Source organism: Hesperophylax consimilis, chromosome 24 (genome assembly GCF_061612785.1).
Source record: "Hesperophylax consimilis isolate HC1 chromosome 24, BYU_Hcon_1.0, whole genome shotgun sequence".
Taxonomy (NCBI): domain Eukaryota; kingdom Metazoa; phylum Arthropoda; class Insecta; order Trichoptera; family Limnephilidae; genus Hesperophylax; species Hesperophylax consimilis.
In genome coordinates, this window is record NC_142859.1 from 1551988 (window position 1) to 1578448 (window position 26461).

A 26461-nucleotide genomic window follows, 5' to 3' on the forward strand; every position below is an offset into this window, starting at 1 on the left:
ACGTAACTTTATGACGTTGAAATGTTACGTGGTTATTTTGATTTATTTTTAAAATATTGATCAAAACATTATAATACGTAATATTAAATCAATGAAGACAATATTAACGACTCTGAGAAGAAAAATCAGAAAGATTCGGTCGCATACAGGAAATGAAATTCAGCATTGCCGGATCCTTGCTTTAACCTTCCAGCGGGCGCGTTGAGAAATTTCCCTTGAGCGGGCGCTTGTCGTAAATTTTACGTCTTCGAGTTTTCTCCATGTAAGTGGTATTTTCTTCACACAAATGTTAGGGTATTTCTTTGAGGTTATGAAAAATGATAATAGGCAGTACTTTAAAAAAATATATTTGATTTTCTTAAAAAAAACGAAGCAAACGTGTTAGTATTTCAAAACAACTTATTTAATCAGAAACAATATTCTCATACTTACAATTGTTACAAATCACCTCAACCGAAGAATGGTTCTTGCATGTAAAGGACTGGCAACGGCAACACTTCATTGATGCTGAGGATATTTTCTTATTCAGTGCACATAACCGACAAACACCGCATTTTGGAAAGCTTCTGTTTTCTTCTTCTGTTATCGGTTCAACTGCCCGACCGTAATTAACTTTGAGAAAAGCACTTATATCTTGCAGTAAATGTTTGACATTTGATTTGGTTTGATTTGACTCTAGCATAGCTCGAAGCTCGATGCTTACGACTAAGTAATAAGAGTGGGGGAAGCGATATGGCGCGTCTGTCGTAAATTTTACGACAGCGCGCCCGCTGGAAGGTTAAATCTAGATGCACATAATAAAACGAGTATTGCTATAATGAATCTCTTAAAATTGTTCATAATCCGATTAAAAACGGAAATACAGGCCCAACTAATGAATAAATAAGTTTCCTGTTAAACTTTTATTAAAAAAATAATGTATTATCACGATGACGGAACACGTGTTAGTGAAAATCAGAATATTTTCGCATTTCTTAATTAAATATATTATAACGGAAAATGCAGGTGCATGAACACGTGCTTACTGAAACTTTTTATGATTTTTCTTTGTCACGTTTCACGATTTAAGGTAATCTAAAAATTAAAAATGAAATGTGTTTATTACAGATTGTGAACTTGTTACTTCTTCGACATTGTGAATTTTGTGTGTTTTTTAATGATTTGTTGACGGCAAAGGCAAATGAAAAATGCTTTCATTTGATATATTTTTATTTTCAAGATGTTGCCATTTTTTACGATTTGGTACGGTCGCAAAATATGAAATCGTATATATAAAAATAATAATCGTGCAAAGCAAAGATTTTTAGCAATGGTCCCAATATAGTTTCCGTAGTATATCAATATGAAAAAAAGCACGGTGTAAAATGCCCATTAGAGCCAATCTTGTACGTAAGAATATCTACTCACCGTAAATTCAATCTTTCAGCCTAACAAGAGGAGAGAAAGATCCTTACTAGGATTTTATTTTTCGTTCCCAAAGTTCCTCGAAAAATGTCCTAGCCAAAATCAAGTAAAACGTCTGCCTTGGAAAATGTGATTTTTTTGGGAACGCCTCACGGATGGATGAATGTCAGTTTCCTTTTTTAAAGTATTGCGACGGAAATTTAGTTCAATATCACTTAACTGCGATAATATTTAGTAAAAAAATAATGGATGGTGACTGGTACATACTCTCAGTACTATGCTGATAAGCGACTAACATTCAGAAAAGTTATATTTTAAATGGCTTTAGCCTTGTTTAGGGACTACTTTGATTACTCGGGAAGGTGTTCAACCACCCTTTTTACAGCTCTTCATCTTCTCAGTTCCTTCAGTATCACAATAAATGAAGAATAGCTTGAAATCTTGTGAGATAACCCAAATATATTTATTTTTTCATAATGTAATAGTTTTTTTTTTAATTCTTTGATTGAACTCATTTATTATTTGACTCGATTACCTCTTATTTAGTCAAAAGGTCCTAAGAGTTTAATTTTTTTTTTATTTCCTGCATACAAATTTACTATATGTTTAATCCGCAAATCTTACAATAGGTACTTAGTTTCAATATGGTGCAGAACCCTATTTACAGCCCATTCCTATGGAATGTTATGGTCTACACTTGCCTGTTTTTTTTTTAACTTTTGCCGTAGTCACCGCCGCGACTTACCTAAGCTACCACATGGCAGAATAGATGTTTTAGCACAACAAAGCATATCTAAATAAATTTATAAAACGGTAGTTATATTTAGTTACCCTACATTATTCTTTTCTTTGACTTAAGCAGACTTCGGGTGTTAGGAACTCTTATAATCAGTAAAAGTTTCTTAATAATCTGTTTATTTACGTTACAATAACCTGTCTGGCTAGCTACAACTGTTCGTTACCCGAGGTTAGGTAAATCTCTGGGCGCGCAGATGCTTGCCTTGCCGATAATATCTATCGCCAGTACCTGCTATACATTAGCGTCATCTGGCGGGCCCTGGCGTAGGCTTTATGTCTACCGCCATCTATCGATTAACTACTCAACCTAATTACCATACATCACAGTTCTTAAATTTCCAAATGTTTCTTTTTGTGTAAGTTTTTAGGTATTTTGTGATTTTGCTACTCGGCAAGTTTTTGCAATACTTTTCGACTACCATTTTGTCTTAATTCATCTAAATCAATCTAAAGATTTTTGATTTGCTTATGAAAATAGATAATATATTTTCAAAATATCTCCCTTGCAGGTTTGATGATAATCTTTTATGTTTTTTTTTCTTTGAAGATACAACATTCGTCAAAATAAAAACAGTAAAAAAAAATTCTTGACAGTACGATAACAATATCGAATTACGCTGCGAAACTTCTCACTTATCACAACAATATTATTTATACTGTTGAACATTGAGATGCTATTATTCTTATAAAAGTTTTTTTATCATTCCATCGCATTTTTTGTTCATTCTTTCCTCACCTTCCTATTAAGTTACGTCTTAATTCAAAGTTCATGGTCAATGAACTAAATTAACCATAGCCCATTCAAATTAAGAAACCCAAGCAAACTGAAAACTATGACAATTTCCAAAAAAAGTAAAAATTATTTTAAAATGATGTACATTCCTACTTGCGAAATTTATCTTTTATGACATTTTAATTTTTTATTTTTTTATTATTGAATAAATAGTTAATACATATCAACAAACAAGTCCTGCTAAGCCAATTGAATTGGCTTGTCAACAGGTGCTTAAAGTTTAGTTTCATATACATTTTATAAGTTATAATTTACATCTTATATCTACAGAATCAACAATTTTTTCATACAAATTAAAGTAAATATTTTTTTCCGATAGCCAATTTTTCACCATATATTTAACCTTATTCATAGATTTACATTGCTTTATAGTGTCAGGTAATAAATTAAATATCTTCGGTATGTTGTATTCAAACGTTCTCTGTCCGTATTTATTATTAAATTTCGGAACTATTAACCCGTCATTGCGCGTGAATCTAGTACTGTATTTATCTTCTAATTTTTCTTTATGCTGCGGGGTAAATATATATTGAATTATGATTTTTTTCCATAGAATAGCCTTAACAGGTAAAATTTTGGCACTCTGAAACAGCAACGGTGTATTTTGTCTCTGTTTAAAAATATTAGGGACGACTAGTAATTTTACAATTGCGTTTTGTACAACTTGGACTTTTTTCAGATTGGTTATACTAGTATTTCCCCATATGGTTAATCCATATCTTATAATAGATTCTGCCATTGACATATAAATTATTTTAAGTGTTTCAATTGATAGGAAAAAAATTAATGTGTACATTCTGCCAGCAATTGATCCGAGTCTTTCACAGGTTTTTTTAATATGTTTGTCCCATTTGAAAAAGCAATCTACTGTAACACCAAGATAGACATATTCTGTAACTAATTCTAAACTTTCACATTTACAATTAGTCGGGATATTTTTATGGATGCAATTAAAATTATGAGAAATAATATTAGGATTAAATTGAAATCTGGCATTAGGTGATCTTATGTGCATAACTTTGGTTTTTTTAGTATTTATTAATAGTCCTGCATCATGTGACCATTTACAAAGTTGATTAAAGTCAATTTGCAGGAGTTCAATTGCAATTTTTAGATCTTTATGTGATATGACCAATGCCGTATCATCTGCAAATACAAAATGTTTAACAAAAGAGAAAAGTTTTTTCATTATAGTTACATAAATTATATATAGTGTAGGTCCCAATATGGAACCTTGTGGAACTCCTGCAGATACATTCTTTGTTTAACTAAAAGTATTAATATTAAACTAAAAGTATTAATATTGATTATGAAACAAGATAATTGTTCAGTTGCACCTATAAAATATGCAACGAACAAACACAAGATTTGTCTCTTTCATTTATAGCAACATGATATTTAAATGCGCAAAGGTCGTCAAAAAAGTCATTGACATTATGGCATTGTAGAATTTATGAATTAACACCCAGACATCAACCAAAAAATATAAATTTAAGGTCTACAAACATGAAGATAAGGAAATTAATAGTCGTCAATAAAATAACTTAAAATAATTCAAATCAAATATTATAGTAAACTAACTGGCATGTACTCGGAGTTCCTCGACTTTTCTCTTATATAATATGCATGTGTTATATACCTACGTATAAGCTTTCCAGAACTAATTTTCTATATTAAAGAGAACACAATTACATATTATACACTTAAATTGAGTACAATATTTAACACTTTAAGGTAAGGGAATCAATTGTTCCCCTTTGGAAAGGAAAATTCTTCAGTTTTCGATTAGTTCCGAAAATTTGTTCTTCTGATTGATATCGTATCACTAACGGCCAGCTCTTCGTTCTGCTCTAATATTTGTATACAATATATAATAAAAGTGTTTGTTTTTCTGCAGGTATCATCATGTCCCGAAGTACCAAATGGACCAGCACCCATCTCTCACGACCCCTTGACTCCGGGAGTGGTCCAAGTGGCATCCAGCGTGATGGCAGACGATTCGGACAGGAGGAACGCTCCTTCTTCTGGACATATTCAACGTCTGGACACGTTGCTAGGCATTCTGCGGTGTTTTGTGGTCGTGTTTCTACGGCAAGTAGTTTGGTGTATTTAAGTCACTAAATTTAATACTGAATTTTAGAAATAAAACGATATTGGATCAACATTTCTACTGAAGATGCATTTGAAACACATGTATCCATCTTTCAAGCTCTTAACTGTGAAAATCAAAGCCTAGTTCTGTGTTGGAGTCATAGATAATGGAAACATGAGAAGATATTGCCTTTGAGCGCGCACAACTTTTGCTGAACTATGACCAACTTATTGCACGGATTTAAGAAACAGCGGAGCCAATGAAGGTAATGCCTTTGGTGTGTAGGTTCGAAAATGAAGGCGAGGCTCCACTGTGCTTTTTGTATTTTTCAGCAAAGGTATAAATAGGTGAACGATTTTGATGACACTTTTGTGCACGCGGTTTCATACCTAAAATGGTTAATGGCCCAACTTCCTTGTTTCTATTATCTATGATTCTATTTATATCTAATAAATATAAAACTTAGCTAAAGGCATTTAAATACCTTAGAAAATATATTGGATCATTATTGTATTTGATTTGAACAAATTAATAAGTCACTGTAAATAAAAAAAATATTCAATATGAAAGTACAAAGTACGGATAAAATTTCCTAACAGAATCCTTAAATGAAATTTAAAATTTTATTGTAAATATCTAAAAAATAAATGTTTTGTGTATGTAGGTGGGTAACTAACTTTTAGTTCAACCAGCGTGGGCGGTACATATTTGAGAATGTTTTTCACGTTTAACATTCTTTCCTAAATTTAACAAATTTATAAGTGTCTGCTGATGATTTATTGAATGCAACTATTAAGGGTAAAAATTATGCATATTTTTAAAGAAATAAACATTAATATTTGTATCTTTTTTTAAACTAGGTAAGAAAAAATATGTTCATTTATGATGCTTATTTAAAACATTCGTTTTGTTAGAAAAAAATAGTTTTTTTATTTTATAAATTTATTATAAAAATATTAGAATAAAAATAGGTGTTTAAATTATAAAATCATATTATTGTAACGATAGATACTCAAAAAAGTGGAACGTTTGTACAATGTCCATACTTTGATTAAGTACCTTCTGAAGGTATTAATAAGATTGTTAAAAGAATCTGCATTATTTCTTAACATCTAAAACTAACACATTTTCAGAAACACATTTTATCCACCGTTCTTAAAAAATATTTTAAGTTAAATTCTATTTTAATCACCACTCCATTATCTGTGATATTAACTTTATTATTAATGTATTCATTAAAATAAAATGTACATTATATCGACTTTTATTATTTAGTAGCTCAGACCAGTGAAAAATCACGGGATATTATAATTGTAGGATTTGTGAAACTGAAAGATTATTAAGAAAACACACGAGCACAAGTACAATTGCTATAGAATGTCCAGAATAACGTTTACGAAATGTACTATTTTATAAATTGGTACTTTATCGCTTGTGTGAATTCTTGACACATCCGCTTTAATTTTGAAAATGACAGTTAAAATAACTTATATTATAGTGTAGATGGGTACTCCATTGCTTTTTATAATTTTTCACACAATCGGATCCAATGTTGAAATTGACAATTGAATTCAAAACAAATCCGAGCTCATTGAACCGGAGTTACAATCACTCTCAGGCGGACCTACAATCACAACCGAAATTAATATTTTTGATGATTAGGTACAATGAGGAGTATAAAATAATCCGTTATCAATTGTTGTGTTTTTAATGTATTTATTTACCATCCAAATTTTATTTTTTTCCCATAATACCTTTTTTTTTAAACTTGAAACTGCACAAAAATCCCAACTGCTCCCAAACATCTAAATCCAGTGAGACTATGGCATCCCCGATTGCGGTATATTGTGAGGCTGAAGGTAATGGAGAGGGGAAATAGATGAAGAAGAGGAAGGTGGGGAAGTACCTGGCTATTCAAATCTGGTCACCAAACGCGGCCAAAGCCAATTCGCCACATTTTGCGGCAAATTTACTATATTTTTTTTTGTTATTTGTTTTTGGGGTGTTATGCCGTGTTGCGCTAACTCCTTCTTTAGCCAACGTTTCGGACAGCATTGCAGTGACCATCATCAGGGCAGATGTGTTATTAATAACACATCTTTAATAACCATCATTAATAACACATCTGCCCTGCAATGCTGTCCGAAACGTTGGCTAAATGAGGAGTTAGCGCAACACGGCATAACACCCCAAAAACAAATAACAAAAATACTTTTGGCCGTGAAAATTTTAAATCATATTTTACTATATTTTATTTTTATAGAGTAAATTCAAACAACACAAATTAATGAAATAAAATTTAGTTGCGCACGCAAGGATTCGAACCCGCGACCTATTAGAAAACATTACCCCACCCTTAACCACGGGGCAGTCTCATAATATATTGTATTATATATGATTTTAAATGATACCTTCTTCTTAGCTACGATATTTCAAATGAGAAAACGGTTAATGACAAATTTATCGTGATCACCTAAGATGAATTAAAAGGGCAGTTAGGTTACTGAGTGGTTGCACTGAGCTAGGTCCAGTGGAAAACCTGGTGATTTACTGCGTTTAGTATTGCACATAAACCTGTCGGTCAGGCAAGATGCTTCCGGCTGCCACAAACACTTCCTGTGCTTTTGAGATGTGCACAAATCATTCTCGAGCAAAAACCAAATCTGTTGGAGTTTCTTTCCACTCGCATGTACTCAAAAATCACTTATTATTTCAATAAAATAAAATTATTTACAATGCTTCTCTAAATAGTATAAAACAAAATCGCTGTCCTTGTCTGTCTGTTTGTGCACTTAGTTCTTCTTAACCACACAACGGGTTTGAAAAGATTTTACTATCATTAAGGCCTCCGGAAGGTTTATATAAAATAACTTACGTTTACCCGGCTTTGCTCGGAGATTTTTCTCAATAAAAATAATATTCATGTATTATTTATACATGGGGATGGGATAACGTAAATTAGTTTAGAATAAAATAAAGTGAGAGAGCGAACGCAGAAACACATAAGAGTATGAAGGACAATCTAGTGACTGTACTTCATATTCTACTGGTGTGCTCGCTCGTTCGTTCATCGAGATTGAGGGTAAAAACGGCCCACTGACGGGCGAGCATGTGCGCGACGAGCAGTTTGAGCATGACTTCAATACAAAAACGTTTGTCACTCGCCTGTGACATAATGCTTGACATGGTCGCCCATCAGTGGGCAGCTGAAAGCTCGCAACTGGTGTTCCGAGGGGTGTTCATAATAATACAGACTTTTCACCCGAACACATATTCTTTGAATCTCTTTTTAATGCGTTCAATTATCTATGTATGATGTTATTTGTAGACATTTCATTCATTCACACAAATTCGTTGAGACTATTTTGTTCTCATGCGTTTCGTTATTCTATTTCAATTTGAAACAAGAACGTCCCATATTTTTTATTCGATTAGTGTAAACATAACACATCGTTATATTTATGAACTCTTCAGTAATTTCAACACTTTTGTTCAATTTGCAATGTTTTCTGTGAATTTTAAAAATGCGCTATTTATATCTTCTTTTTTAATTTTCCCTAAAAAATACTGCTTTAGAAACTAGATAGTATTATCTTAATGAAAAATGTATTTTTGTTAGATTTTTTATCTATTGGCATTTTAGATTTTTTTTTACAATGTATGGCTAACAAGTAAAAGAAACGTGATATATATTTGTAAAGGTACGATTCCGAGATCGCCGGCAGACTGCGAACCGTAGCGGCAGACCGCAGATCACGGAGGCAGACCGTAGACTTAAGGTTAAACGCAACGCTCGTTGTATTCTACGTGTTCACAGATGGCCTTAATTAATTAATTTTGTTTAAATACGCTTTTGCAAGGTATTGCTTTACAGTATTAAGACAAATTAATTGTTTGCGCCCGTATAGACGCAATATGAATATGAATCAATAGTTTTGTTTGTTTAAAGACTTAATTCTTTCGAGAAAGGCACACAAATACAATATTTTACCGATGATTCAATCCAATATTGTATTTGTATGCCTTTCTCGATATTATTGAGTTTTTATATGGACAAAACTATTTATTCATATTCATATTGCGTATATGAGGGCGCAAACAAATAATTTGTCTTAATACTGTAAAGCAATACCTTGCAAAAGCGTATTTAAACAAAATTAATTAATTAACGCCATCTGTGAACACGTATAATACAACGAGCGTTGCGTTTAACCTTAATATAACACTTACGTTATAATCTTATAATCTACGCATTCATAGATGGCGTAAATTTAATTATTTTATTAAAATAAATACACTCTTTGCAAGTTATATTTTAAAATATATAGACCAGTTATTTGTGTTCGCCTGTGCAAACGATGAATATGAATAAATAGTTTTTCCGTATAAAAACTCAATTTTGTTGAGAAAAGCATTCAAATACAACATTGAATCAGTGATTCAATTCAAATATTGTATTTGGAGTTTTTATACGGAAAAAACTATAAATTCATATTTATATTGCGTTTGCACAGGCAAAAACAAATAATTCGTCTATATATTTTAAAATATAACTTGCAAAAATTGTATTATAATAAAATAATTAATTTCACTCCATGAACGCGCACAATAAAACGAACGTTACGTTTAACCTTAAGTCTGCGATCTGGCACAGTTGTGGTTTGCAGTCTGCCGCCAACCTCGAGGGTTTTTCAGTATTGATAAAGGTTTTTCTGTAACTGTAAATAAACAACTACCCTATTTTCATCAGAAAAAAAAAGAATGTGTATTTCTCTGTTTTTTTTCAAAATCATAAAAATGTGGTGTTGAAAATAATAAATATTACATCACTGGTTAAATATTTTGTATCAATACTATTAAAAAAAAATTTCCTTTGTAAATATTTTTTAATACAAGCCGAACCAATGTATAATTTTTTTTATGTATTAAGTTTAAATACATTTACATATACATTTTATTTATATATAATACATAAATAAGTATAATTATTAACGATTTCAAAGCATAAGATGTTATCAATACCCCTACTTACTATGGAAAACAGTGTTATTAATAAATTATGTAGTCCATTAAATAATTTTAATCCATGTCTAAAAATATTTACATTATATTAAGATTTCAGATGTGTAAAATAAATAATTTTCAAATTAACCAGTTGTTTTTTTCGAAGTTTCGAAACTGCGTGGGTACAAAAATAATAATTATAATTATTTTTCTCCTGGCAACCCCTGATATATATAATATCCGGGCAGCGTTAAGATTATATACAGGGTGTATCGGCACTAACCCGAAAAACTTTAACCAGCTATTCCTTAGAACATTTGGAGTAAAAAATGTTATGGGCACTTTGCTGTCCGGTAGCATTTTTTTTTCAATTAAAAACAAAAAAAAAAAATTCCACACTACATCACTGTCATTGGCATTACGTTTCGTGTTCAACAGCTGTTATAAGCAAGTATGTCTAAAAACGTCTTCGCTCTTTCGCACACACTAAATAATAATAGTTAAAAATGAGACGAATGGTGCCGTGCCATTTCGTTGTGATTGTAAAAGTGCGCCAATATAGGTGCACACGTGCATTATTCAACGGAATTCGAATAAAATATTTGCCAGATGGGTTTTCAAACTTTGACAAACGATAAAACAGTGGTGACATGTGGTGAAAATATGAATAGTAAATTTTTTATTAAAAAAAACGTTACCGGACAGCAAAGTGCACATAAGATTTTTTACTCCATTTGGAGTAAAAAATCTTAGCATATTTATGCTAAGGAATAGCCGGTTAAAGTTTGTCGGGTACGTGCCGATACACCCTGTATAGTATATATAATATCCGGGTATCTATCAATATTGACCAAAAAGGATTTATCGAGAAAGTCGATAACTTGTCATCGTTCCTATAATATCCTTGGTGAATGTATTTTTTAATCAAACAGGTTTCAAATAACACTATATATTTATCATTGATACACAAATACTTTCTGCCATATATTTGGTAAACTCTGACCCACACACGACCTGTTACACCCAATCCCAGAATAACAATATATTTTTTATCATCAATACATTAATACTTTCAACTGTCACACTTAATCCCCGAAAAACAATATAAATTTATCATTAAAACATTTATACTTTTTAACATATATTTGGTAAACGCTGACCCAGACACAACATATCACACCCAATCCTTGAACGTCAATATGTACAGAGTTTTCCAATAAGAGGTGTTATTTTGATATTCAATCGTAAAAGATCAATGGTTTCGTTGTTTGTGTGGCACATTGCGCCGTTTTGTTGAAAATAAACGTTATCCAGATCAATACCATCTAATTTTGGCCATAAAAAATCATTAATCATCTCTCGATAGCGTAATCCATTCATCGTAACTGTTACTCCAGCTTCATTTTCAAAAAAGTAAGGTCCAATGACTCTTCTGGATCATAAACCGCACTAAACAGTCACACGTTGAGGATAAAGAGGCTTTTCAACAATAACTATTTGGTTTTCCGAGCCCTAAATGCGACAATTTTGCTTGTTGACGAAGCCACCGAGGTGGAAATGGGACCTCATCAATCAAGATGATTTGCATTTGATTCACTCAAGTGAATATTAATAATTTTAGTGCATTGTTGAAGCGTGTATCGTTCCATTTATATTAAAAAAGTAGTTTCTACTTGTTAAATATTAAAAAATGACAGCTTTAAAAGTATAATCTACCGAAATAGCGGGCTATTCAAAATAACATCTCTTATTGGAAAACCCTGTGTATAATTTAAACATTAATACAACAATACTTTCTACCATTATTTGGTAATCGCTGACCCACGCCCGACCTGTCACAACCAATCCCCGAATTACAAAGCGATATCCTAGTTACCTCGATTGTTAGGGGTATCTAGGATACCACCCATGTATACTACAGTTCCAGTTCAGAAATATACTCAGATTGCTAACATACAATTTTAAGAGACTTAAAATTTGTACAGTTTGTTTAATAAAATTATGCAACAATTTTTAAATCATTTTTTATTAAGTAAATTTTGAGGTGGGTCCAAATATATAATGTGGGACGGATTGTATCAGAGAATTTGAACAATTTTTCAAATTCCGAAGTTAATTTTTAAGTGCTGTGAAAGTTCTTTTCAAGTTCTGTTATTATTTCAGTTCCGTCGAGTAATCGGACTATAATGATGACAGAACTTCAATAGGACATTAAAAAAACTGGATAATGAATGTTGAAATTTGATGAAAAACATTTCTATGAAACAATCCAATCAATAAGTACGGGTTGTTTCGAAGAATTTGAACAATTCATCAAACTTCAACATTTATTTCAAGTTCTGGGAAAGATTTTTCTAGTTCTGTTTTTATTTCAGTTCTCTCAAGCAACTAAAAAGTTTATTTTTATGAGTTGTTAAAATTCTGTGAAACAATTCATCCTTGGTCATTGTGAACTGAAGTTTGTTCTTGAAGACAATGTTAGCGATTCGCGAAAATTTGAAATAGAAAATATGAAAAAGATAAGGTCGCATTTAGGACTTGAACCCAGGACCCTTACCTTCCCGAGGCACCGCTCTACCAACTGAGGTAGTGGAATCCTATCTCTTTCGGTCATATTTAACTGTATCATACTTCGAATAAGAACTATCAACATAATGTTCCATTCTTCACCGCACATTTTTATTGGCTGCTATCTTTTTTTATGGCGCTAGATTCCACTCTAATTGAATGTAATCTAGACAGTGTCTTGGATAAATATATCCTATTTTTATGTTAATGTGCGACATCTATTGACTTTCTGCAAGTGTAGGAGTTATATTTCATTTTTGGAATAATTTAATGAGTTAAACCTCAAATTATAATATTTAATTATTGAAGACAATATTACCGTTTCTTGAGCGAAAATTTGAAACTGAAAAATCAGAAAGAGATACGATCGTATCTAGGACATGAACTCAAGACCCTCGCCTTTCCGGGGCACCGCTCTAAACTAACTAACTAACTAACCATCACGCCGTTTCCCCGCAGGGGTAGGCAGAGAGGACGGACCGCCAAACAACTCGGTCTTGGCACACACTCCTTGCCTCACCGCTCTACCAACTGAGGTAATTTCAAATTTTGGCTTAAGAATCGCTAATTTTGTCTATAATAATTAAATATGGCAATTTGAGGTTATACTCATAAAATTATTTAAAAAAATATATGTTATTTGTTCGTTGGCATTCCCAATTGACTGATTCCCAGAAAAACACTCGAACCCGCCACTTAAGATTTGTAATGTTATGATTTAATGTATTAATTACCATTTTACTTGCCGAATGATCACAACTTGATCAAAGCTTAAACGGGTCGAAATTCGGCACTATCAAATAAAATCTCAAAATTTTAAATTACGCCCTACCCTCGATTGCTTTTATCTTTACCAAATAATTTTCGAATTCCAAGTCATATTTACCATCCAAGTTATTTATATCAGTAAATAAGATAAAATTTGACAAATAAGTAAATATAAACTTTCCAAACGAATTTCGTAAGAAATTTACTTGAAAAATTTACTTATTGAGTTTTTTCAATCATCCAAATTGAACATTGAATATTGAATATTTAATATTTATAAATATTTAATATTTATTAATATTTAATATTTAACATCTAAGTTGAACATTGAATATTTACAAATGAGAAAATTTTCCAGTCGATAGAACTTTTTCGCTCACTGGAAATAACATTCATTCAGAAATATTTATAATAATATAATCTTGACAACTTGAAGGCGTTTAAAAGAGCTTATTCTTCTACATATGATGGAAGAGAGTTGTCGGTGGAGGTCACAGACCAAAGAATCCATGATGATGGTCAAAGTCATAAGGTCATTCAGCCAGTCGATGGCATTGGAGGCCACTTGATTCCGCGGAAACCTCGAAGGGGACATTCTTCTGCTTTACGCTCTGTGGTTTGTATTTGTCTACAATTACAGAATTCAGAATCCCTGAGGACCCATTTATGCATCGCACACAAATAGTGACTATGACTTCATCGTGTACAGTTTAGTAAGAACCCTAACAGTTTATTAGTTGGCTTCACTCACAAAAAGGTGTCCACTGTCCATATTGACTACAAGAAACGCCAGGAATATTTCAAATCAGAAACATTCGGGACGGGTTTCGCAAAATTTGAAGTTCTGTGAAAGTTTAATTAAAGTTCTGTTATTATTTCATAACTGGTCGATTGTTTGGCGTCTTTGCATAAAAACAGAACTTGAAAAGGACTTTAACAGAACCCGATTATTAACTTTGAAATTTGATGAAATGGACAAATTTTGTGAAACTTCTGACTTTTAATGAAGTTCCTGACAAAAATGACGACAAAAATCTTTTCAGAATTATAATTTAAATAATCATTTAGAATTTTTCCTCTTGGCCAAACTCATCAAAGTCAATACCAACCACCATCTACTAAGAAACCCCAAACTTTCCATATTCCTTTCCAAAAAACCAACTTAACCTTCTCCCAATCTTTTATGTGTATGTGTCAACTATATATGACATCCAATGTAATAGCAAGATTCTGGACATAGTTTGCGAACTTCAGAACTAAATTTATAGAAGCTCTTCTTTTCACTTGACTTCACTTGACCCAAACTTTACTGTCTCTTACTTGGTTGTAATGAATGGAATGGAATTGTAAAAGGGATGAACAGAGGAGCGTTGAAAATTCCTAACGATTTCAAAAGCAACGTTTTGATCTTGAATAATGCTATATATCCAGGACGATACTGAGAGTATCTACACTCTGGAAGTACACATTGTTTATTTGTATTCATGAAAAGTGATATTTTATTATTTTGATTCGGTTCGACCACGAAGTTTGCCAGAGTGACTGAAACGAAATTTCGCCTTTGTCTAGAAGGATTCTTGAAGAATGAGACATTCACTAATTATTTCATTAAAGGACTTTATCTAAACAGCTTGAATAAAGTCTTGAAATAATGATTATTTTCTAAGATCAATCGGCAAATAAAGCTTTTATTTTCCTCGCTTAAACACGACAAAACTCTTTAACTATCTCGGACCAACTTCCCTTAATTTCCGAGTAAATAGTCGAAAGTGCTTGGGGCCCGGTTTATCAAAAAGATTTAATACTTAATTAACTTTATTATTAGAATTAACTCGGTTCTAAATGTTTTATTAACTTGCTACTGATTTGTATACTTTAGGCTCTGTATTAGAAACAATGGAACGAGAGGCATTGTGCGAAACTTATCAACACAGACTAAAGTAAAGTACGTTGTAACAGTGTTTTTTTTTTTAATTTTGATATTCTTATTTCGATAAGGATGTTAATGGTTACATTATTTTAGAAAAAGAAATTTCGCATTGCCCCAGTGTATAAGCACGATCCATATAGTTATACAATTACAGGCGCTATTGGTTACTAATATCGTTGGTGCGCTTGGTTCCACTATTAGCACTGGTGCGCTAGTACCGGATTTGGTAGTTTCGGGTATTTTTCTGTTATTCCGATAAAGCGTTGGGGGCTTTGGGGGTTAGTGGAGGTCAAAAAGTGGAACCGAGTTTTTGCTTCATGTCTCTTTTAAATAATATAAATCAGTTAAGATTTCAGGTCACTTCGGTAAATAAAAACAGACTCCGGTTTATAAATATTCGTCTGGGTTTATTTACAGTGGAAACAATTTACGTGAAGACTTGTAATTTTTTAATCTCTACTGGTAAAGGACGGCTCGGTAGTTCTGAAGGAACTGCTTTGCCCTGCGTATGAAGTAGAAGGAAGGAGTTTTAGGGGAGTTTATTGTGTTCATTAAAAAGGGATGAAATCAATAAAAGAACAAAGATTTGACACAATTTTTATTTACAGTGAAGCCCTGAAGTAGCACCCTACTTTATCATACAAACAAAATAAAAACTGCTTTATCAGAAAACCAGTGAAAAACAGATAAGATAACAGGGTTCAGTCAAGTTCCAAACCTAATAACTTAAGATTTACGCCATAGAGGGCAATAATAGTACCTAGCCACCATTTAAGCCTAATTGCATCAATGGCATAATTGCAATTTTACCTAATTGCATCAATGGCATAATCAAGCTTTAGTAAAGCCAAGTCAAAAGTTGGAATGACAGATATGTTTTAGTGGTTATTGCACAAAAAACCCAACTATCCGGAGCCAATGGGACTATCACATCCCCGATTGTATTATATTCAAGCAGAAATGAGGGATAAGTATGGGGAAAGCATCGTGGAAGAGGGAATTAAAATTCGAAGGGGCATTGTTTTTTAATCCAACAAAAACATTGAAAAAATGCGCACATGATATTAAACCAATAATTTTAAGTCTACTTATTCTCCAGAAAAAAGTAACACCAAACATGATGGCCTGTCTTAGATTACTTCCACCTAAGAATGACCACATAATATGCTCTCCGTCTAGTAAATTATAAGTAGTTAAACTAAGCAAGGCTTAATTTCTAAACATTGGCCTTTGACAAAGGTATCTTAGAATGACAACAGCTTTACGAAATTATTAATTACAATCAAAATGTTGGGTTTTGTTATATGAAATGTTTGTCAGGGAGTTTGGGACCCCACAGGGTATTGTATTACTCCGTTGCGAAGCAAAACGGGTTGATTATTTGGAATTCGCACGAGATTGTACATAGTTTATTTGCATGAGATTGTACATAGTTAATTTGCATGAAATATAATACTTCTGTCCATGGATGTATGTAACCAACGAAAAGATATACCATATAAGTGGGCATAATTTAAAGGCATGTTTGCATGGCATGCATAGACGATCGATAAATCCAACACGAAATTGACGAAATCCTTCATCTATGATCAGTTAGCGATATTTGCGAGCACCGTCAGAATATGATTCTAACCCCCGAGGTGTTTCAATTTTGTTTATGAGTAGAGAATATGAAGGAAAGAACTTGGGTCTGGAAGAAATGCTTTTGAATCATTCACATCTGACCTGTTGAACACTAGAACGAGTCATAAAATTAACTCGTTCTCATGTGATAAAAGTCAACCGTGTACAAAAGTTGGGCGCGCGTTTCACGTGATCTCTGACTGCACTGGTGCCGAATGGATCGACGCTAGTTCGTTAAAGCATCTGCCATTGACATACCGGTAGAACAAGTATAGTATTCTAACCTGACGTCTTTGTTCCAATGATTGCAATACGTTTGTTACGATAAGTTTGTTGGTTAATTCTTTAAACACATTACGCTATATTATGTGGGCATAATTTGGGCGTCGTATGGGATCTGTCACTTTGACAGATGACAGCCGCGTAATTACAGCGCTCCGTAAGTGGAACTGACCCCTTCTCCTGCCGTAGATAGGAGAGGGGGTCGCATAATTTTCAAATATCGCCTGGCTAGCAGATCACAGCGCATATCGTCGCCACGCCCACACTTATAACACATCACCTTTTTAGGTGTGACAGGTCTGTGTGGAATTGTATGGCGAGCAAAATGGAGTTGTATAAAATGGTTTGAACTTGTTGCTTAATCTGTCACCCCTTTGTCTTTCAAATGGACACGTCCGTTTCTGCATACTCATTGGATTTTCAAAATTCTTTTTTAAAAATTTATATTGTTTTTAACAATGCTGTCCGCTTTTCTGTAGATATTCTTAACGCTGCATAAAACCAACCTTTTTCCACTAAATTAATTAGCCTGTAACAAAAAACAGGTGATAAAAGAATCCTAAAACTTTGGCGACCCGTCGGCAACGGACAAACTTTTGGGAACATATTATCACTTAAGCGTCTGCTCCCTTTTAATTTAGTGAATACAAATATTCCTCCACTTAGCGCCAACTTTTTCATCAATTAACTCAAGTGATTAAATATAGACTAAGTGAGTTTGTGGAACTGGCAGATTCAGCGCGCGAAAGCTTTATATTCTGTACTATGATGGTAGTTACCTATTATTTCTGAAAATATACTGTGTCCGGAAATTTGTAATACAAGTGAGTAACTAATGAATGTAAATTAAATTTGAAAAGTCAATTGAAGCTGTATAACTTTTTTTTTTGAGCTTTGGTTTTTACGTCAAATTTGAAACAAATCAGTCCGTACGGGGAAAAATAACCTGTTTAATATATTTTAAAATGAGCAGAACCTTATACCCACCTACAGAAGTTTTTTAAGCCTTTAGTTACCGTAAAAAGATATTAGTTTTAAAAATTTTATAGTCAGACGGAATAAGTATATTTTAGGATTCTCTGTGTAATGGGAAAGAAACGAATCAACCGTAAACAGCGCGAACCTATATACAGATTCACCAGTTTTCCGCTTGAACTACGAGTTTCAGGACGCCGTGTATAAATAATTGTGAACTTTAGTTAATTTTAAACAAGTTGTGGTGAAGCAAGTTCGAACCCGAGTAAAATTATACATTTAATGTTATGAATTTAACTAAATTAAAGATGCCATTTAATACATTTAAATTTTAAACAGTGATGCTGAAGAAGTTATTAAATTAAAGTAACTTTTTGAAAATTCTATTTATAACCGGCGTCGCGAACTTTGTAGTATGTACAACCATTTGACAGTGATTTTTCACTAACCTCACTTTTGTCACTGCATTATCTTAAAACGGCAAATGATTCCTCATTAACCTCACTTCGGTCACTGCATCATCTTAAAATGCTCATTTACTTCGTCTGTTGATTACTTTGCGTTTCATTACAATAAAACTCTGATTTTTTAAAATATATTTCTACTTAAGTATTTAAATCTAATAAATAATTAAGGAACAGTGTAGATTTTACTAGTAATACCATAGTGAAAATCAACCAGTCGGAATCGAAACATTGCTTGAAATGTACCCGCAGAGTCAATTTGTTCGGTTTTGGCAAAGACATATGAATATTAGTAGACCTGCCCTAAGTGATTAAAAGCGTATTATCCCCACTCCCCATACCGGTTCCATTAGAGCCGGCTGTGCTCGCGTATGGCCTCAAGTGAATTTAGAAAACGTGACGTCATCATTCTTGTGCGAACTAGCGTCGAGCTATGGTCGAGGCATCATCGGTTCATTCATCGGCTTGTGGTATGAAAACTTGTAAAAATAGATGTGAAAAAGAGAATAAACCCAATTTTCGTATTACATTCCATATATAAGCATTATTTTACTTTATTTTAAGCATATTCCCATCGTATAATATGGATCAGTTGTAGAAACATATACTATCACATCGAGATACGTCTGGACGCGAAACACAAAGCTGGTTGGTTGCTGGGAAGTAAATTATGAACATTTATAAAAGTGTCTTAACTAAATACGTAAACGAAATATTCGACTCTGAAAATAGAAAAAAATTATTTTGTCGAATTTGGACTATGCAAATTTGTTCATAACGTGGCGAGTAATTTGCGCTCCCATGTAAAAATTTCTATTCATTCAAAAGCAGATTTTACTTTTAAGAACTAAATGGTGATATTATAATGCGAGATGCCTATATACTGTCAGATTGATTTATTGACGAATCACAGTCAGCTTTACCCCCTTCGTTCTTCAACAGTTGATTTTACCCCTCATCTTTAATTTCTAGTCTATATATTCATATGTCTGTGGGTTTTGGGAACAAACGGCTAGGACCCGTTGAGTAAATTTTTTCACTTTTTTTAACATTTCATGTTGTCTCATATTAATCGTTTTGTCTCCCTCGCCCTCATAGTAATAAATACGAACTTTTAAAATAATAGAATTTTTAAAATTATTTTCATGTGAAATGACAAAAAAAATTAGTGGCTGTAATATTTAGAATTCATTTATCTAATAAAATATGTGTGTTTTTACTATAAGTAATTTAAGTTGAGTGTTTAGACAAAAAAACGTAAGGCGTACCGTTTGAATTCAAAATAATAATTTTTCAAGAGTTATACGTTCATTTCTAATAATAAAATTTCTCAAATAAAAAAAATTGTTTTAATTTTCATTAGTTTTCGGATAACCTTTAGAAATATTCCATTTGTAGCGGTTTCGTCACCGCTCCTAGGGTCATCATATCATAACCAGACTGCACGAGTTAAAAAGCTGAGACAGCAATCAATCTTACGAAATTTCAATAAAAATATCGGTACCGCGATACGTAAAACTGCTGATAAGAGTGTTTGCATACAGGGTGATGCAAACGCTCATACAATGAACTGAGTCAGCGGTCCTGAGGGTTCGACGTCCAGACGCTGCTCCAACCCGTGGCAGACGAGAACAAAGGAATCAGCAGCTATATAAGCGGTGGAGGACCGAAGTACATCATCATTCCACATCGTTCCACTCAACAAGTTCGACGCGACATCATCCCACTCGAGAAGTCCGACTCGGCGTTCCGGAGGAATCGTCCATTATGGCCGGTTCCCCCCGCGTCACGCTTCGATACTTCTTCACCTTAACGCCCTGGCCCAGGCTATCATTCCTGGCCAGCGCTAACCTCACGCACCTAGACCCTGCGACCAGCTCATCGCCGTCTGCGCCTCGGCTCCGCGACCATCGTCGTTAGCCTGTACCTCCCGCTCATCTGCCGACCAGGTCCATCGCACCTTCGGCTACCTCGTTCACCCGGAAGACTCCTCGCCTTCATCAGTGCTGAACAAGTCCACGAGTCCGATCTCCATCAATGCGGTGTCAACCCACTGACCCGCATCTCGACCATTCTACCGCAGTCATCGCCGTCTACGCCTGGTGTCATCATCATCATCGACCCAGAGCTATCTCCCAACTGCGCAACTCAACTGATGTATTAGGAGCGGTGCAGCCAAGACTATACTAGATCCGTTAGCCAAGGCACAAAAAGCTGTAATAAGAGTGATGGATAAAAAACCTTATATGTATCCATCGACACTCTTATTTAAGGAAACAAAATTATTAGATGTTAGACAGATTTATATACATGCTCTCATTATGTACTTTACGAACAATCCCAAGCTTCATAGTCTTGTTGATCACAGCTACACGACAAGACTAAGATCAGAATAAAGGATGATAGTACCAAAAATGAACACATCGTTTGGACAACGTTTCCATATATTTCTGGCTCTTAAGGTGTATAATAGGTTCAAGCAGCAATGCAGTAAGATTAAAACAGGCCCTCTTCAAAAGAAAATAACCGTATGGCTCATAGAATGTGGCAGAATGAAATCGGAAAGCTTCCTGAATGAAATCACTGTCTGACTGAAGAAAGACCATTTAGTGAATTCATTCCGACTTTATCCATACTATCGCATATATATTTATTATTTTTGTTTTTGTTTTACCATTTGTATAACGATATATGGACAACATTGTATATTTGTGTTTATATTTTATTTTATATGTTTTTTTATATTTTCATATTTATTACCACCATAATACGGGCATTTGCCTAGTTTGGGGTATTAATAAAAAATAAAATAAATAAATTATTCTGACTCACAATAAACGCTGTGACAACAACAACATCATATTTTATTGTCTCACTACCAATTCCCATACATTAATCTTGATTTTATTTAGAAGCGGAAATACTCACCAAATCTCCGACTGCTTCAATGAGAAATATAACGGTCAAAATGTCAGAGACCTGAAGGGTTAAATGAATTAATAACGTTATTTTAAATAATAAAAAAAACACTTAAGGCGAATCGTAATGCTAAATCACTATTTTTAATTAGCTTTATAACGAATTGGTGTACATTATAAATTCCAAAAATATGCTTTGAAGGTTTTCCTATCGTTTTGCTTAAGGAGAATAAAAAAAAAATGAATTACTCAATAAAAAATATATGCGTAACATACTAAAAAAAATATTTTTCCAAAAGAAATGTATGAACGCGTAAAGGAAACAACTTTTAAAAAACGCAGTATTATAGCTAAGATTATCTGTGACAGTTTCACTAGATTTTGTTTTCTTATAAAATTATTTACAAAATAAATAAAAACCAGTTTTGTGCTTGAAATCGAACGTTTCTATATCCCGTTTGTCAAGCGATTTTAATGACCTATTACCTACAATATAAGGTTAACCAAGAATATACACATTTTTGGCTTGTAGTTCCCTCTTAAGACTCAAATGGTGTTCTTCAAATTAAACTTAATAACAATAAAATAAATAACATTATAATATGAAAACTAAATATTATATAGTGTGCGCCTTTTTTGAGTTTCTTCGGTATTTATTTACACCATCAAACAAGTTGGTCCACTAATTAATAATAGATATTATGTCAATATTAATTAGTGGACCAACTTGTTTGATGGTGTAAATGAATACCTCATAAGGGAAGGGTTGATGTGTAATATAAAGGAAACCACGGATTATTATTTTGTGAATTAAAGATTCATATTACTATTGAAGCATTTTGAAGCTGGTAGACGTTATGGCCCCAACTGCGACGGGTGAGTAATTTTTTTCTCCTATAATCCAACTAGGGCATATCTAATGTTCTAGAAGCCCACATGTAAATTGTTGAGGAAAACTGTCCATCGAATTTGGCGGATGCCTAGAAATCAATTGACCCATATAATATAATTGCAGTTGACATAGTTTCTGGACTGGGCCTTCGATTGCGTTGTAGTGAGAGTATCCAAGCAGCACCGTCTAACACCAACTCATACAGTGGAGTTGCAGTTTTACGTCACCAATATCATTAATCAGTCACTCCTGACATATATCACACACCACGGTTATGCACAATACATAACATGAAGTTAGGTTAGGTTAACCTAAGTAAGTAATATTATAAAACCCACTTAACTGTATAAATCCACGTTTAATGTGTAAAACCCACTGAAAGTGTATAATATATTGCGATTAAGTCACATATATCTGGGTTCGCAGCCAAGGAAGATCAAACTGTTAAACATTTGTCTGTTTTATTGGACAGAATGATTTGCTATGGGTCTATAAATACACCTTTGCCAGGGAAGCCCCTTATGTATAGCTTATTTGTGACTGGATACCAATAAACTTCCATACATTTTGTTCAATTTAGCAATACCGTTTGTTATGGGATTCTTATTTATGGGTAATTGTACGGAATGGGATAAATCGAACGATATACCTGGAGGATTACTGAGAAATAAAATATTTATAAAGTCTATTAGATATTGTTATTTTGATTTTCTACCGACATATAAAAAAAATTATTTGTGTATATTTTTTATTTTTATTTAAATGAAATAAAAATCTTCCTGTACGCCCACATTTAATCAAAAAATATCGACATGTTTCAAAACCAATAGTTTCTTTGTCAGGATAAACGTAATATATAAATTTTCGTTTCTTACATAAATGCAATAATTACGCATTAGTATAATAATAATTAATTTATCACAGCTCATTGTTACATTTTTATCTACTTATTTGTCTATACTTTTATACTTTAAGAATTTGTCGAGGTTGACTCCTGTTCCTGAGAGAGAAGGTACAATCATCGATTAAACCATACAATATATTGATAATTTTTCGTTTTAAAATACTCTATCCTATAATTAGAAAAAAAAATTTTACGAGTTGTTTTTTTTAATTTTTTTCATTTATTTGAAATCACTAGACGTAATAATATCGCTTAATTTATTTTTTTCCTGTATCGTTTTTATAAAAGGATTTTTTTGTAAATTATTCGACTGTGATTATTATTTTAACCTTAATTTTAGTCTTAATATTATTCCTGTACCAATAGAAAATAATTATTAAATTTTTGTTTCATTTAAATGTTTTTTTATTTGAGAAAAATCAGATACAGAAATAAACGAGACAGTAAAAACATAAATTGGATAACTCCATTTGTATCCTAACTATTTCTCACAGATTAACATAACAGCTGATGAAAATAATAATAAGCTAACATTTTTAACAAAAATTGAAGAGGAAAAAATGTACATATGTAAATAAGACAATTATGTTTTCTAGACAAATGGGAATACACAATATCTATAGTTAAATGCTTACAAATTATTTTTAGAGAATATTGGGAACGACCTTAACATTGTCGGAAGATCCTTACAGGCTGTAAGAGAGGTATTTGACCCTTTGGAGACTGCAGCAAGAGAGGTGGGCTTGCAAATCAATGAGAACAAAACTAAAATCATGATGCAAACCAGAACCCCACACCGCAGAATAAAAGATAAAGTGAATTTTAAAAACTCCTATAACTTTGAAGTGGTCGAAGAGTTTGCCTACCTGGGCTCCATCATAACGCAGGACAACGAAAACCCAGTAGAAGTAAGAAAGCGCATCACAGCCGCTAACAACACTTACTTCGCGTTGCTGCCAGTGTTCAAATCCCGAAACGTCCATAGGAAAACCAAAATAACCCTGTATAAAACAATTATTAGAACGGTATTGGCCTATGGATGTGAGGCGGGAACACTGACAGCAAAGTCTGCGGAACGGCTGGACACCTTCGAAAGAAAGGTACTTCGAAGAATCTTAGGAGCGGTGCGAGAGGGAGAGGCATGGAGAATCCGCCACAATAAGGAGCTATATGACATCTACCAAGCTCCCAGACTCTCCACTCATTTACGGCTCCAAAGACTAAGATGGGCCGGACATGTGCACCGAATGCCAAGCACACGTATACCAAAGAAGGTTCTAACAGGACACCCGGGAGGCAAACGAAAGGCGGGCAGACCTAGGCTGAGATGGGAGGACGATGTCAGGAAAGATGCCAGAGGACTACTCCATGTTGCAGATTGGAAGACGACGGCCGAGGACAGAGGGCGGTGGAGGCTCGTGTTAAAGGAGGCCAAGGCTCGAAATGGGCTGTAGCGCCATTGAAGAAGAATTGGGAAAATATCAACTAATTCAAAAATGTTGTTAAACTTAAAAATGAGAATGTACATAATGTATGTTTTTGTTTTGTATTTTTTTTGCTAAAATTACTGTATGGACGAAAAAATATGTCAGAATTCTTCAGGTTTTGATTTTGACAATGTACTCATTCTTCTGATTGGATCCCCGACACCATCATTTGTGTGCGACCGGCTAATGTGGAATAAGTCGTTAAACATCTTTGTTCTGGGTTGTATTTTAAAGTTTATTAGCTTAAGTAAAACAGGACAGTCGATAATGTTATTGCAGACTTTATACAGGGTCATGATATCAAGGTCTGTTGGTCGGTTTGAGAGAGTGGAGATGTTATATTTCGATAGCATATTTATGTATCTTTGTTTAGATGTGCTCATTGTGCGAAATTTCTTTTGTATGCTTTCAATATTGTCTTTATAAACACCGTAAAGTGTAGTCCTTACGGAGGAGCAATATTCAAGTTGAGAACGGACAAGCGTATAGTACCTGCCGAATCAAAATAACACACAGTAAAAGTGATCCTTTAAAAATTCTGTTTAATTGTGTGTATTAGCAAACAATACAATCCGAAACAGTAGCGAGATTCATTGCAGTGCTTGTATAAATTGTGATATGATTTTTTTTCATTGAAGTGAGATTATCCGAGTTAATTTCAAATAATGAACTTTTGCGAAATAGTGACAGTGAAATTGATATATAACTAAGCTATGTAAAACTCCTGTGATCGGTCAACACCATCGCCATCTTTTCAACACCAACCATACAGCTTTCTTCGGCTTGCTTGCTCTCAGGATAAACAGAACGCGCTTGCTCATTATATTATTTATGCTGAACAAACTGCTAGGGTGACCATGAGTTGAGCAAGATAATCTAAACACAATAACAAGGTCCAATAACCAAATTAATACTTCACTGAAGACCAGAAGATGTTTTTATTTTCAAAATTTCAAGATAAAAAACTAGAAACTTAAATACTTGAAAATATTGATAAAAAAAAGTTGGAATTTCAAAAAACAACCATTTTATTGTCAAAAATATGATGATATAATTACTAGCTTAGACTCCATGAATAAGTTTAAATGAGAAGTTTGGAGCTAAGCTAATGATTTGAAAACTAAAGTCAAACTATTAAGCATCTGGAAACTAAACTGGCTTGCTTATAACAGTCGAACATTGATGACTGTATTGAAATAACAGAAATTGAAGAAAAGTCTGACGAACATCCCAAAATAACTGCCATAAAACTAATAGAAAATGCAAATCTCAAAATAAGTTCAGATGATATTACCTCGGCAATAAGACAATATGACAGAAGACCAGGTCATGCGAAAAAAATTATCCTAAAAAATAGAAATCCAGAAACAAGAGTAAATTTATTAGCAAACAAGAAGGTGATTTCAAACCGCTAGAAAATGAAATTCCTAGGAGAGTCTTTAACTCGCCATTTGAAGGAACTACTTCGGAAAGCCAAAATGAAGGGAAAGGCCACTATGACAAGACTGTCATAACAAAATGTTAATTTTGAAACAAAAAATGTTTAATTATTAAAATAT

The 26461-nt window shown here is 33.2% G+C and overlaps 1 protein-coding gene across 1 annotated transcript in view; it reads left to right on the forward strand.

Annotated features, from left to right (window-relative positions):
- LOC149411790 (alkaline phosphatase, tissue-nonspecific isozyme-like) overlaps nucleotides 1-5108 on the forward strand; it is a 306816-nt gene extending 301708 nt beyond the window's left edge. Inside the window, exon 11 of the mRNA XM_089646240.1 lies at nucleotides 4893-5108. Coding sequence (XP_089502366.1) covers nucleotides 4893-5108 — 216 coding nt within the window. The remainder of the gene's footprint in view (nucleotides 1-4892) is intronic.
- Nucleotides 5109-26461: the final 21353 nt, after the last annotated feature.